This window comes from Mixophyes fleayi, chromosome 10 (genome assembly GCF_038048845.1).
Source record: "Mixophyes fleayi isolate aMixFle1 chromosome 10, aMixFle1.hap1, whole genome shotgun sequence".
In the NCBI taxonomy this organism is placed as follows: domain Eukaryota; kingdom Metazoa; phylum Chordata; class Amphibia; order Anura; family Limnodynastidae; genus Mixophyes; species Mixophyes fleayi.
In genome coordinates, this window is record NC_134411.1 from 89864311 (window position 1) to 89880197 (window position 15887).

Consider the following 15887-nt stretch of genomic DNA (forward strand, 5'->3'; position numbering starts at 1 on the left):
CGATTATGTTTTTTAACACAATCGGTGGGGCTTTATAGCATCCTTTGCCTGATTCTCAGAGAAGGAACAGGGCCAACCAATCGGAGCGATGGGAGGAACGGGGTTCACCAATCAGAGTGAAGGAGGGGGTTTGAATCTGCATTTGAATGTTTTTATTACATTGGTGAATGTGCATCTGGAAATGAGTTTTCTCATAAAACTGCACCATGAAGTTGCAAAAGACATACCCTTCATTCATGTGCCTAGCGCGTACACAGCAAGGAACAGCCCTGGCCCCCCTGGCTCCTCCCATCAGAATATTGTGCACCTCCTGTAGATACCACCTGCACACTCCATAGAGATCTATGGACACTGGCGGTCATGAGTACATACACACTGCAGAATTGGAACAACATTGTTCCATTGTTGAACAACATTTTTAGTCCGGTTTAAAAATCAAATGAAACAATACGATGTGCTATAGAATGATAATCGCTCATTGTTGCAATGTATACACTAATGAGATATCGGGCTGAACATTTGTTTATCGTTTGGCCAAATAATCGTCTGAAAACACTGTAGGGCCTAAGTTATTAAGCAGAGCAAAGCATAAATGAGTCATTTTGCACCTGGGCAAAACCATGTTGCATTGGAGGGGGAGGTCTGTTTAAAATGTGATGGCAGATTTATAGTTGGAGTAGAGCATGTCCTAGATCAACTTTAGATTTCAGTGTAAAAATAAAGCTATCAAGTATTTGAGTGCTAGATGAAAAAACAGCCAGTATTTAACTTATGTCATAGTTGCCTACTCTCCCGGAATGTCCGGTAGACTCCCAAATTTTTGGGCGCTCTCCTGGACTCCCGAGAGAGCAGGCAAAAATCCCGGATCCAGCTGTCGCCGTTCTTTAAGCTGGTGGGGGCGGGGCTAAGCGTGCCATCGTGGCCCCGCCCCCTGCTGCGATTGGCTAAAATTGACCAAGATTGACAGGGACGGAGCCTAACGATGCACCGCGTGTGGCCACGCCCCCTCGACGGAACCCCTCCCGGACAGCTGCCTCCAAAAGTAGTCAAGTATGACTTATGTGCAAAATAATAAACTAATTCGCACCTCTTGCATTATAACATGGTTTGTCCCAGAAAACATTTACTCCTTTTTTTTTGCCTTACTTTCCTTAATGACTCAGGCCCGTAGTGTGTACCCATCCTAAAGGATAAATGCATTCTATGTCCTTATGCTGTGCTGTATTTGTCTCCACCACATTACAGTATGCAGAGCGTACAGTAGACCAGCGACAGCTCAGAACCCTGTGTAAATAAGTGGGATGTATTAAATTTATTTCATTTGGAGTTTCATTTGACACTACAACTTTCCCATGTTAGTTTAAGAGGAAGCTCCTGTCACTCTGGGGGATCCTTCTTTTCTGTGCATAGCAACCAAACAACTTTACTAAATACTGGCAGTAAAAAGTATAGGGGATAGAGGAACACAGGAACAGAGGTATCGAACCATGAATAAGAACAATTCTTTCCCAAATCTCCCCTGATATTAAAACAGCTAAAACTTTTTGTGTGGTCCAGATAATCTGCTTTCTACTAAGGTATAGATAGCATTGACTCTTTGTTCGATGAACACAAGAGTAATTTAAGAAGATACTGGTAGGTTAATTGGCTGCTATTAAATTGCCCTTAGTCTCTCTCGGTCTGTGTGTGTGTGTCTGTGTGTGTGTGTGTGTGTGTGTGTGTGTTAGGGGATTTGGGGCTAGATTTACTAAACTGCGGGTTTGAAAAAGTGGGGATGTTGCCTATAGCAACCAATCAGATTCTAGCTGTCATTTTGTAGAATGTACTAAATAAATGAAAGCTAGTATCTGATTGGTTGCTATAGGCAACATCCCCACTTTTTCAAACCCGCAGCTTAGTAAATCTAGCCCTTAGACTGTAAGCTCCAATGGGGCAGGAACTGATGAGTGAGTTCTCTGTACAGCGCTGCGGAATTAGTGGCGCTATATAAATAAATAGATGATGATGCTGAAAACGATTACTGCAGTGTCAACTGGTAAAACTTGAGCTGTTCTTGAACAATATCCAAAATATATTTCCAGCCAGTGAGTTCTATTTGAGATCTTGCACAAATGTGCACTCATGATTCTCTCAAAGAATGACCACAATTGTTATTATTATTATTATTATCCTTTGTTGATAGAGCTCCACATGAGGTCCACAGGGCCGTACAGAGGGCAGACAACAAGACAGTACATGGTATAACTACAATACAGTAAACAAATAACACTACAACTCTCACAACAGCTACTGGGGTACGAGGGGTATATTCAGTGCAGGCTGAAAACTGTGCCCATTAGTGTGGGCGCAACTAACAGGTTTAGAGCCACTGAAAGGTGCGAAAACAATGGAGGAGAGGAGACAATGGGCAGAGAGCCCAAGGAGGAGGTGCACAGTGTAGCTGGTGAGCCAAGGTTATAGGTAATGAGAACAGAAGGGAAGAGGGCCCTGTTCACCAGAGCTTACAATCTAAAGATTGTAATCAGTAACCTACAATAATTTACAATCAGTTTTCATTATTAGGCTGGGTACACACTACAGGGTTTGCAGCCGTTTATCGGGTCAATCACACGACCGTTCGGCCTGATATTTCATTAGTGTGTACGCTCCAACGATGAACGATTATCGTTCCAGTATCGTTTCATTTGATTTTTAAACCGGACTAAAAATGTTGTTCCAATTCTGCAGTGTGTATGCACTCAGGACCGGCAGTGTCCATAGATCTCTATGGAGTGTGCAGAGTCACCATCTTTTCAGCCAATGGTTATGACAGATGAAGGGCATCATCACCATTTATTTATGTAGCGCCACTGATTCTGCAGCGCTGAGTTCTGTAGAGATCTCATTCACATCAGTCCCTGCCCCATTGGAGCTTACAATCTAAATTCCCTAACATACAGAGAGAGAGAGAGAGACACTAGGGTCAATTTTGATAGTGGCCAATTAACTTACTAGTATGTTTTTGGAGTGTTGAGGAAACCGGCGCGCCTGGAGGTAACCCACGCAAACACGGAGAGAACATACAAACTGCTCACAGATAAGGCCATGGTCGGGAATCGAACTCATGACCCCAGTGCTGTGACACAGAAGTGCTAACCACTAGGCCACTGTGTTGCACAGGTCTGAAGGTAAATAGTGTAAAATGTGTTTAGTGTGTACACATGAATCGGCTGCTGATTTGGACTTTTTTTTAAATAGATTTACCTTCAAGCAACAGCATACCTCAATCTTTGTATACGCTGCTCTTTAATAAGTCTGTGCAAGGTCTTCCCGGTGTCCTAACAATTACTGAACGGCCTTTTACCAGCTACTGTGGATGACATGAAACCAGTTGACTGACATTCAGAGAGCCTCTCTTGCAAATGACAGTGTTTTGCAAGGAGTTAATTTTTAGCAAACACAAAAGGAAGAAGGACCAACGTGTTTAACTTGGAAGGACATAGCTTGTGAGCTGCCAGACAGGTTTAGGCAGAGTAGCAGAGAGGAATTCTCTTTAATGATCCACAGCTCCTGGCTCGCATAAGCTGCAACAAGCGGGTTTGAGACTACTGCTGTGTGACCTACTCGGACAAACATCTGACCCTCTATATCCAAAGTATAGGGAGGGCAGTCGCAGGTTTAACACAGTGCTACTGTGCAAATGCCAAAATAACCGAACCGATCAGGAATCTGTTCGTGAGAAGCTGAAGGGGTTGCTGTTCCTGTATTTCAGAGACAACATAAAGAGTCTTATTGATTCCAAAACATTGCTGTGACCTAGAGAAGCTGACAAGCGTCCCGTGGCACAGGAGTCAGCAGCGTTATGCGCTCCCTCTCCGAGGACATCTACACTGCTCCACGGCTTGCAAGTCGATGGCGACACGGTGGTCTCGTTCCTGGAGTGAGGCGGAGAGGTAAGCGTATATAAAAACATAATTGTAACATTTCCTGGAACACTTAGGGCTAGATTTACTAAGCTGCGGGTTTGAAAAAGTGGGGATGTTGCCTTTAGCAATCAATCAGATTCTAGCTGTCATTTTGTAGAAAGTACTAAATAAATGAAAGCTAGAATCTGATTGGTTGCTATAGGCAACATCCCCACTTTTTCAAACCCGCAGCTTAGTAAATCTAGCCCTTAGAATTGATACAAAAAAAGTTTTCAGAGACTAAAGATAACTTAGAGAAGAGACTGATGCAAAAGTAGTCATTTACTAGATATTTTGCATTTAATATAGATGACAAGGATACATTTCAATATTGTGAATGAGCTAAAACATTTTAAACGTTCTCTAGTCTTTGTAGACTTTTGCGCACTACGGCTAGCCATAGGGGAATTATCTATATGTAGCCACTTTAACTTTCTCCTAGTTCCTTGTTCACCAAAGTAAGTCTCCTCTTGTGCAAAATGCTAACTCATTGCTAGACTTTTATTGATAGATTAGATTCCCAGGGCTGGATTTACTAAACTGCAGGTTTGTGAAAGTGGAGGTGTTGCCTATAGCAACCAATCAGATTCTAGTTATCATTTATTTAGTACATTCTACAAAATGACAGCTAGAATTTAATTGGTTGCTGTGGGCAACATCTCCACTTTTTCAAACCTGCAGTTTAGTAAATATACCCTCCCAATGTCCAATGGCCTGTGTTGACCTTCATGAATGGGTGACGTGACTTAAACTTTAAATGCTTGCTGGGGGCTTTGACTCAAACCTGTGTAATTCTGCAGTATTATTCTCTTTAGCAGCCTATATTAAAAAAAAAAAAAAAAAAAAAAAGATGTTTGGCCGTCCCATCTATGGAGGGACCCTGATGAGCCTAAGTACAAGCGATAGGATTTTATTGTGGCACCGTATTTGAAGACATCCCCCTCCTATGAGACCCTCATACTGTATAATGCATGTTATCAGATGTCAGCACCACTATATTTCTGCCATAAGAGATTACCATGGCAAACACCAGTGGACTTCTTGGACTCAACCATTTCATAATAGAGGGCAATGCTCATGGACAAACCTTTGGGTTTTGCGCCTCTCTCCTGTCATAGAGACCCCACTTAAGAGCTGTTTCAGCATCTGTCAGGGCAGTGACGTATTTCCAATGTGCAATACCAGAAAACTGGACAGACAGGTTGTTCTTTTTATTTTAGATGTTGTTAATTACCTGCAATTAAATGAATATACGACTACAACTGCTGCACCCCAGTGAGTTTGCCTCTCGCTCTGTCCCTACATATCATTCAGTTATGTCTTCCTGTAAAGCCCCTCACACCAGTCTGACGATGGGATGTTCAGACAGATAGATAAGATCTGGACAGGGTAATGTTTGTGATTAAGACCGCTGACGTGTTCTAAGCCGAAACTCAACACTGTGAGATGTTGGGAGATAACTTATGTGCTCCTAGTTCAATGTACCACTCGCTTACCTATAAGCAGATAGGTGTCTATATCTGATATACTTTAATTGAGTATCATAGACTACTGCGCGTTACATAAATGCCTTTACTTGTCCTTGATTTGCATTGTTTTGATTTTTTTACTGTACATTTAACTCACTGTATCTGTCCTTGTTTCATACTATATTGGGGATAGGAAATCCTTGGCTCTGTGTGTAGCCGCTCAACCGTGGGGCAGGACCAAAGTTACAGATAACACTGCCCTAAGCTTTAGGAGTACACCCAAATTTCCTTATTGTCCTCCCCACATGCTCATCCATCCAACTACCCCAATCTCGGTTATTGCTAATGGGAAAAAAATGTAGTTGCAAAGGCATTTGCCTTGTTGGTCTATAGAGTAATTACTGCCTTGTCGTGGACGACAAGACTTAGGTTGGACCCCATACATTAAAACGGTTTTAATTCTGCAAGTTTTTGTGAACTGTGTTCTCCCCGTGTTTGTGTGGATTTCCTCCGGGTGCTCCAGTTTCCTCCCACACTTCAAAAAACATATTAGTAGGTTAATTGGCTATTATTAAATTGACCTTAGTCTTTCTCGGTCTGTGTGTGTGTGTTAGGGAATTTAGACTGTAAGCTCCAATGGGGCAAGGACTGATGTGAGTGTGTTCTCTGTACAGCGCTGCAGAATTAAATATATATATATATATATAAAAATAGCTGATGATGATGAAGGGTAAATTATAACAGGTGTAATAACTGGAACTGAAAAGAAAGCTGGAGGACTGGGTACAAAATATGAATTAAAGAAAAGGTTTTCCTTGTTTTGACTCCAATCAGTTCATGGAGCTAAGTGTGATTGCACAGTACCCAAAGTACCCTTGCCCTGATTCTATTATGTAGAAAGAAACATGCTTCCCAACAGTCCACATTTTCAGAGGCCAAAAAGGGCGTGACATGTATAGATTAGGGGTCGTGACCTACCGTATGTTGTCCCATTTTCCAATAGTAGCTATTGTGAGGCATGTAATAAGTACAGGTAGTCAGACCAAAAATAAACTAATTTGGCTGGAACGAGGGACAGCTGATTTAGTTCAGCAATGGTTTAGAGGTCTCAGACTCCATACACATGGTGCTTGTAACGTGGTCCATTCGTTTTGATACGTAGAGGTGTTACCCATAGCAACCAATCAAGTTCTGCAGGGATCAGTTATTTTGCAAAAATAACTTTATTTCTATAATATATTACTGATTGCTATGGGGCCAAATTTAAATTGCATCCGGCATCAATGATAATAAAACGTTAACATTTAAAAATAGAAATGTATTATTTATTACCATTCGTATAGCACCACCAATTTATACAGTGCTAATAATGTTAGAAGTGTACCAGGACCAGGCTGATTCACATGGTGGCTTAGTGGTTAGCAATTCTGCCTCACAGCACTGGGGTCATGTAGACTGTAAGCTCCAATGGGGCAGGGACTGATATGAGTTCTCTGTACAGCGCTGCAGAATTAGTGGCGCTATATAAATAGCTGCTGATGACGATGATAAGATCCTTTTTAAGCAGAGTGTCTCTTAAAATAGACAGCATAGGTAATGAATGCAAAAAAATGTACTTTAAAAAAGTAGCACAGTATTGTAAGAACATTGACACCATTCATAAATCTGACTCTAGGATTCTGTAATTTCACTGCACTAATACAACCTAAAACGGGTACAGAGAAGAAAGTGAGAAGATCACTGACAGGATATCACTTTCCTGCTAGTGTCCAGCTCACACATTGGTTCATTAAATTTGCATCTGGTGCAAAGAGACAGCTAAATTATATATGTTGAGACTGAAAGCACCTGGTAACAGGTACATCAGCCAATCTGTAAATTCAAATTAATTGTTCATGTTGCAGGTTACAAATGCGGTTCCAAACTATCCAGGTTCTAATTCCTTCTACCATCAAGGTCCTTTGACATATTATTAAAGAGATTATCCACTTACATCGTTTCCACTAAGCATAAGAATGGTGCGCCGGTTCAAGGTCAAACCGTTGTCTGTCCGGTTCGAGGTCAAGTTTGTTTTTAACCTGTAGGTGGACAAACCCTTTAATATGGACATTTATGATGCCAATGCTCTTGCGGTTCGGTACAGAGTAAGCAAAATATAAAAGCCATTATAACATTTGTAAGTATATTAAAAAAATTAATAGGCATAGAGAAACACTGTGAATGATGACACTGCACACAAGAGTTTACAATCTAAAGTATAAAAGGGATTACAAAAATAAACACAAAGAAACTTCCAAAACAATCTAATCTGTATTATACACAGTGGATTCTATTATGCGGAAAAGAAACAAATACCTTTAAATGACAATGCGGGAGATAAAATTCCACACAACAGAACCAATGTTCAGAGACCCACAGGAGTCTGACAGAGGGACAGGTGAATAGGTCCAAAACACAGGATTTACTGAAACTAATCAAAGGTGCAAATCTGCTCTAAAACCATACAACAATCAGAGATTTGCATACATTCTTGTTCTATACAAAAAATTAATTGCTAATTGCTGATTGGTTGCTATAGATGCAGTGCAGATTTGCGCCTTTGAATGGTGGTCGACCAAAATCCTACCTCAGTCTCCTTCAGATCATGCTTCTAATTTTACTTTTGACTAACGGGTCTATATATGAACAATCGGAAATTGCTCGTGTTTCATTTCCTGTTGTAATGATAAAAATTAATTAACATGGCAATTTATTAAAATTGAATATCTGGGACAGCGGTACCAATCTCCTGCGATGCTCTCCTCATAACGGCTAATGTCATCTTCAGATGGCGTTAGCTACCTGGATTAAGCTCCGACTTTCGGAGCTTGATAAATATGGCAAAGTCGTACTCCCCACAGCAGTTATCGGAGATATCTACTCCGATCCTCTATTAATAAATAATCTTGAAATTTGCAAATGCAGCAATCCCTAGAAAACTTTTCGGGGGATTTAAACCGGATTGGAGGTTTATGAATAAGCCCCTAAACATTTACATAACCTAATAACACGTCAGGAAGGGATGCTAGGGGCCAGTAGTATTAATATTTTTTTTTTATTAAAAATAAAAATACTCTATTTATATGGGATGGCAAGCCTGAGAGACCACAATGAGGAAGGCTGCTCTTAAAAGCTGCATCAATCACCAATACCAATATAGCAGCATTGTATGAAGAGGTGGGAGACAGAAAGTTACTGTGTTGAATAGAAAAAGGGATTGCAAAAAATGTGGATGAGAATATTGTTGCTTCCAGTACATATTTGCTTCCAGTATATAATATAGAGGTTATACTATATTATTATTATTTTATTATAGTATTAGTAATAGTATATGTTAGTAATAATATATATAATATTATGAATAATACAAATACTAATACATAGAATAGGGTCTGACACACTCAGCCTAGTAATAGGCGTTTCCTGCATCCTCGCTGATGATTGGCAGGAGCCCTACAAACACAGTCAGGCTGCAGCCAATCAAATGCCCCATCGAGCCATCAATAGCACATGCTGTAACCCTGCCCAGCGGATGACGTCATCCTACCGTCATTTACCCACCTCCCATGGGTGTGGTCATTTTTACGTCATCTTTTCACTCCGCCCACAGCTGAGTCTCTTGCCTGTCAAGGGAGTAGCTCCGCCCTTAGTTACCGTCACCACCGCGTTATTGCTCACGTCCGTGCCATGGTAACCCTCACCTGCCACTCAGCGCTTAAACCCCGCCCCCCCTCTCCACGGAACAGGCTCTGTCAGCAGATAGGCTCCGCCCCGCGCCTGCGCAGTGTGCTGCCAGTGGAGGGGGGCGTGCCGTCGGTTCCTGTCAGTGTTGTGTGAGCAAAACCGGAGCAAAGACCGGGGACTTAACGGACTGAGCCCGCACCTCCCGCCGGCCCGAGCGGCCATGCCCTCCGACTTCATCTCCCTGCTCAGCGCCGACCTTGACCTTGAGTCGCCGAAATCCTTATACTCCAGAGGTGAGCGGGGCCCGGGGGCAGCTGGAGGTGGGGGGCAGACGGGTGACTGGACCCTCACTGGTTCTCTGGGCTCCGGCCGCGCTTTGGGTCATACTTTGGTTGCCGTGAAGGATTCTGGGAAAGGAATAATGTTCTTGGCTAGTGTTGGGGGGGTGTTTAACAGTGTGACCTGCACAGGGGGCCTAATACTTGTCTCAAGAGCTTGCACTCTATCACAGCATGACCTGTGCTGTCCTTCCACAGCAGACATATCACTTCTATAGTGTATTGTAAGCTTGTGTACATTGCACAGCTAGGCAACCTGTGGCTCTTTATGTCTTATTATAAGTCCCAGCATGCCTTGGCAGGTAGGCTATGCTGGGACTTGTAGTACACTATAGCTGGAGAGCTACTGGTCCTTAACCTGAGGTGTGTTGAATAGTGTCTTTAATGTAAATCTCAAACAAGCAGAGCAGATATCATTGTATTATTAGTACTTAAGTGCTAGCTCTATGCCTGTATTCTTACTTCAGGTTTCTGGGTGGCCAGGCATTGGTATATTTGACATTTGAGTACTTTTTGTCCAAAACTAAAAACTTAATTGTGTAGTATTGACAATGCATATTCTAAAACAATGCTTATGTAGTAGAATAGACCTAGATATTTTCATGCTGGCATGTTTTTCTTTGATCTGCCACAGAGATAGCATAGCAAAGGTGTACAAGTATTGCATAGGACATTTTTACAGGTGTCTAATCCATAGCTAAGGGCTTAAATCATGTTGAGCCTAGTACACAAATGAATAACCTGATACATGTAAGAAAGTAGTAGTTGCTAAATAATTTTTACATGCAATTGATTTGCAAGTTTTAACCTTAAATTAATAAATAAATTCAATATTTGCTTGGTGGTTGCATGGAAATAGTGTTTTTGCCTAGTGTAGGGCAAGAGAGGACTTTGGTTTTGCGTTGGTCCATATCCATTCAAATATAACATAAATAGTTTAGATCCTGGTAATTAATGCAACAAGCCTAAAGGCAAACTTTTTTAAATTGAAATACCTGCTGTGAAAAGCTTATCATTCAGTTATGTAAAGTGCATATATATATGTCTTTATTTGTGAGATGAATAACCTGCTACTTTCACATTAAACATTACAAACTTTCTTGTTTGGCTAGTTCTGGTTAGTACAAAATTAACTTGTAAAGTTAGAGGTCTCCCAATGATATTCTTCCTTATTATTTTCTTGCCACCTGTTACCTAGAAGTAGTTTGACCTTAGTAATGCTAAAGAATGTGTTACTCCTAGAGAATATATTTTATATATTCATATTTTAGTTTATTTCATGTACAACTTATATAGTTATAGTGATCTGTAAAAGTTTTCTTAGTTTTACAGTCTTACAGTATCATAATCGCTGCAATGAGCCTACTTGCATAGGGTACTTTATAGTCTCCAATCCGTGGTCAAGTCTGTGAAGGGAACTGTGGAATGATCTTCAGCTCTTTGCAAAATGTCTGAGTTCACCACAAGATCTGTGGAACATCTCCAGGGACTTTGCAACTGCTGAAGCCGTCCAAGCGGAGACATGAAAACTTCAGTTGTCTGCACACAATTGTGGTTTGGTTGTTCACAGCAATGTGTTTGCAGTTTGGCGACTCTCGTTGGTGGCCAAATTGTACAGATATGGCTGTTCAGTCCCCATGCTTGTCTTATCTCTTGCAGGTCCACACTAATTTAAGAGATTGCCCATGAAGGGACTTGGCTGTAGCAAATATGTATGGACACTCTATTCTCAGAACATGTTTCTGCTTATCTGGGTAACAAGGACATCCATACCTGTCTTATGAAATACATTATATACCTATATTTCTTGGCTGTGCATCTCATCTCTGTAGGGTTTGGCACCTTGATGTTCAACAAGCTAGAAGTCTACGGGCTAGATTTATTAAACGGCAGGTTTGAAAAAGTGGAGATGTTGCCTATAGCAACCAATCAGATTCTAGCTGTCATTTATTTAGTGCATTCTACAAAATGTCAGCTAGAATCTGATTGGCTGCTATAGGCAACATCTCCACTTTTTCAAACCCGCAGTTTAGTAAATATAAATGATCTAATGAGGGCTCCCCTTTGCTCTCTTCTGCTTGGCCATACTTTCCTTCCCGTTGGTAATGCCTTATTTGAATAGTTTTAATTATTTCTGTTTACTTTTTAACTTTATACTCCTTTGTTTAAACCTGAACTAATTTGCTTAGTTTGCTGTTCCTTTTTTTATCATTAAAATGTTAATAGAAAAAATGTTTGCTTAAAAAAAATGTCTGTAGTTCTGTTTATTTAATGCTTCTGTGCATTAAATATGTTGACCTTCCGATGTTCAGCTGGCAAGATCAGTAATGGCTAGAAATAGGAGCTTTCATTTTAGGTATGATTTTTGTTTAACGCTCAGTGATCTGCAAAATCATATATAATCCCAAAGGATTATAAGGATACGTGTGACCATTTTGGTTTCCATGTTCTTGTAACAAAAATTCTGTAGATTGTAAACTCTTAACAGTTAGGAGCTCTCTCTTGCATCAGTTTGTAATGTTTATTTCCACCAATGTTACCGTAGTGCAAAAAATAAAATAAACAGCATAACATTTGCAGTTGTAAAAAGACTGACATTTGTGGATTGATAAAAAATGGTTGTATATTTTTGTTTGTAACATTATCTTTTTAAAGGTATGTTTCAAATGCTAGATTTTTTTAGTGCAATATTTGCTGCATTATATAATATTGCTTAAGTTTTACACATTGATATCACTTTTGCTACCTGTCGCTTTTCAGCTTTGCATGTTAATATGTCTCCCTCATTGTGCAAGTTTTCCTGACATGCATAAATTAAAAAATGGATGAAACCCGTACTTGCGCGTTATATCAAAATAACGTTACCAGACTGGCAAAATGTAAGAGTTGTTGTTTTTTTTTTTTAAAAGCACTTGTTGCTTTTGAAAATGCAGCCAACCAATTTACTGGAAAGTAGCCATACGACTGAGGTACTTTTGTGTCACTACTTCCTAGTGTGTTGATTGGCTGCTCTTTTTATATTAGGTTCAGCCCGCAAAATGGCTACATCACCTTCATACCTCAGCGAGGTGAATGGTTGCTAGCTAATTTGTAGGCTGCGTTCTCATGACTGGCTCCACCCTCAAAATATCTGTCTTCACTGCGTCTAGGCAACTGATATGCTTTAAATCGGGCCTGTCCAACCTGCGGCCCTCCAGATGTTGTAAAACTACAAGCCCCAGCATGCTTTGCCGGTAGACAACCAGTTCATAGCTGGAAGGGCATGCTGGGACTTGTAGTTTCACAACACCTGGAGGGCCGCAGGTTGGACAGGCCTGCTTTAAATGATGCATATATCCAAATATCTGAAGTTGTCTGTTCAGAGTTGCTTATTTTAGAAAAACTTTTAGTTAACGAAGCCTGAACGTGCATAACATTGAGGTTTTTTTTAAAATCAATGTGCGATACAATTTAGTTTGTGAATGTATCTTCAGGTCTGACCATTCTTTGAATGTTCTTTCAGATTTTATGGGAGTTTGTCATTGAAAGTTTGTTGACACAAAGTGGCATTCTGAGTTTTTTTTATTTATTCTCGGTAAGTTTTATGGTGCATTCTGAAAGCTTGAATTTTCCTCAAACCATGAGATGAACAGGTGTTTCAGGTGACTGGCGTTTGTTGCACTTGCAATGCATATCTGTTACCATGGGATTTGTCAAGGTCATTCACTCTGCCTGCTGTCCTTGGTTTGTACGAGGAGGAGTTCTAGCAGCGGAGGGTTTGTGAGGACAAAGCGATCCCTCACAATGCAGATGGCCAGCTTGGCACATTCGGAGGCGTCCCTGGACTTGTAGCCTTTTTTTTTTTTTTTGTTATTTGTTTTCTGTGAGGCATCAAGTTCAGGGAGCTTTTGATCTCGCAGTAACGTGACTCTGACATGTGAGGTCACAGAGAGGACGGGATCTAGTGGTTTCCCTTGGAAGTGACAGCATTTTGATTGTAGCAACAGTGCCAACTTCTTGAAAACCCTTGGCAGGTCCATTCACGTAGATGCCAAAGCTAGGGGCTGAGTTATTTTTGGGTACAAATGCATTGTGTATGCTTGTCCTGTCAACACCACGAAGAGAGAGGTGGGGTGGGGGGGTGGATGAATGTTTTAGCATGAAGCACGTGACTCTTAGCTGCCATTTTAATGTCACAGGGCTTGGAACTGCATTAGTATTTGCATGAAATTAATCCGGCCGCAGGCTTCCCTCCTAGATCACAAACTCCTTTCTAAGCTGGTCTGACGTAGGTTTAAACTCCAAAGTATCTTAGCAGCCTAGAAAAATGCAGTCTCCAGCATAGAGGCTATTACTGAGCTCCTCCAACCCACAAAGCTCTAGTGAGGATACCTGAAGGACCATACCTATTGCTGTTCAACCTGCTCACTGCCAAAGGGGGAATACACACAATATAGTTCTATATATACATACACACTCGGTGGGGATTTCAGTGTAAACTCATGAAATCAGCTAGCCATAAAGGAGCCTTTGTTTTGTCGTGCAATGGATCGCTCTGGAGTTTACACAGACCTTTAAACGGTGAATAAAGAAAAAACTCTACAGCTTTTGCAAAGTGTAAATATATTTATGTTGTCTATTTTGAAATATTTAATGTTGGTGTATCAAGTTAGCGTAAAAAAATAAATAAAATAAATTTCTTTCCCACTTAGCCGGATAAAATCATAATTATCCCATGTGTAGGTGACGCTTTTTGGTTACTAACTAGTCAAGGGAAATTTTGAATTGTATCTCATTTTTGAGATTTTAGGGGCACTGTTTATATGTAGTTTGTGGATGGCCTGTGCTCAGAAGTGGAACTAGCAAGCTGTGGGCCCTGGTGCGGGGAGGAGGGCCCCATTATCTCCATGGGCCCCGGTGCACAGTACCTGCCGGACCAATGTAGTGCTACCACTGCCTGTGCCCCTCTGTCAGCAGGTCAAACTATATTGCAGTTCTGCTTATGTTGACTAAATCCCCACCCTTTTACCCGGAGCCATGTATTTTGGTCCCTCCCCCTTTTATCTCTGTAAAGTCTTTTTTAGCTAGGTGTAGGATGGTTTCCCACCAGTGGCGGAGCTATCATTGGTGCCACAGGTGCCGTGCACTGGGGCCCCGTGGCGATAATAGGGCCCACTGTATGGCAGATGCAGATGGTTGGGGGCACCGGTTCCCTCCTCTCCGCCTCTCTGCATCAGAGCCCACAGCTCACTAGTTCCACCTCTGTTACCTACTGATGTTTTCTTAACGTGATTACGTGTGTAACCAGCTCCTGTGGTCAGTGGAGGACACTCTGTTGACCCCCGCACATTCTCTAAAGGTGAGCGTCAGTGAATAAAGCAGCCAGTGTCCAAACAACACGGCCTCCACCTCTTCCAACTACAGCTTCAAGCGGAAGTGGGTATTGGGTCATGGGAACTAATGGGTTCTATTCCCATACTTGTTTGTATGCTTTTACAAGCGTTAAAAACCACCAGTAAATGCAAGGTTTTAATGCGTGTGTAATTGGCACAGCAGAGCTTTGTAGAGCATCTGTTTTTGAGAGTATCAGGAACTATGAACCCTTTTTTTTTATTCTTTCACTTCCCATACTTTTGCACCGTTAAGGATAAAACATGTTGTGTGCTTAAAGTGCATTTTCTGGTTGTGAAGAGCGACTCAGAAGCTTTGCCTGAGAGATTCACAATCTGCTGCAGTTTTACCGTTAGTCACTAACATTAATTTTGCCCATTTTCCAGCTTTTCCGGTGACCGGTTGCATAGCTCCTATTCTAGGGATTTTGCTTCAGATGATTAACATTTTATTTGAGCTTAATTCCCTTTTAGGTATCTATATCAGTGTGTGTTACTATCGAAACTACAATTGTTCATGTGTGTCATTGCAAAAAACCTGAGGAGTTTTAAAAAATGAAAGATGCTCTTTCGAGATTAAGCCGGTCACAGGAAGGGTTAATGGGATGTTCTTCTCTTGCCAGATGCAGGACTCTGGCAGGAGCTGTGTGAACTGATCCATTGGTTTGAAACATGAGATTTTGAAGTTGTTTAAGCTTGGCGCTTGGCTCCACATATTCCCTCACGGCCCCCTCCGTCGGGCCATTGTAGTAGATGGCATTGTGTAGCGGCTATTACGCTAGAACACAGTGGTTCTGCCCCCCCCCCTCATCAAAAAACTATTAACCGTACGACTCCACGGTCAGATGTGCACAGCTGTGAATAGGCTATCTGGGGGATTTGAATGCTGAGATGGACATTTTAGTATATGATGAAATGTGCGCTCTGCAAGGTTGAGATGTTATGCCAAAGATGAAAGAGTCCATTCACGTTTTGAGAAAAACCTATTACTAGTCGTGTTCCACACGTATACTTAAGTTTCAGCCCTTAAAATAGTGTTATTCT

At 41.3% G+C, this 15887-nt stretch overlaps 1 protein-coding gene across 3 annotated transcripts in view; it reads left to right on the forward strand.

The window, feature by feature from the left end:
* The first annotated feature begins 3508 nt into the window (after positions 1 to 3508).
* The window catches only part of NFAT5 (nuclear factor of activated T cells 5), a 62350-nt gene continuing 49971 nt past the window's right edge, over positions 3509 to 15887 (forward strand). For 2 of the 3 annotated variants that reach the window (XM_075189105.1, XM_075189107.1), the window contains exon 1: positions 3509 to 3932. In XM_075189105.1, coding sequence (XP_075045206.1) covers positions 3842 to 3932 — 91 coding nt within the window. In that variant the 5' untranslated portion in view covers positions 3509 to 3841. Of the gene's footprint in view, positions 3933 to 9227; positions 9430 to 15887 lie in introns of those variants that run through there. The other variant, XM_075189106.1, reaches the window with a different exon arrangement.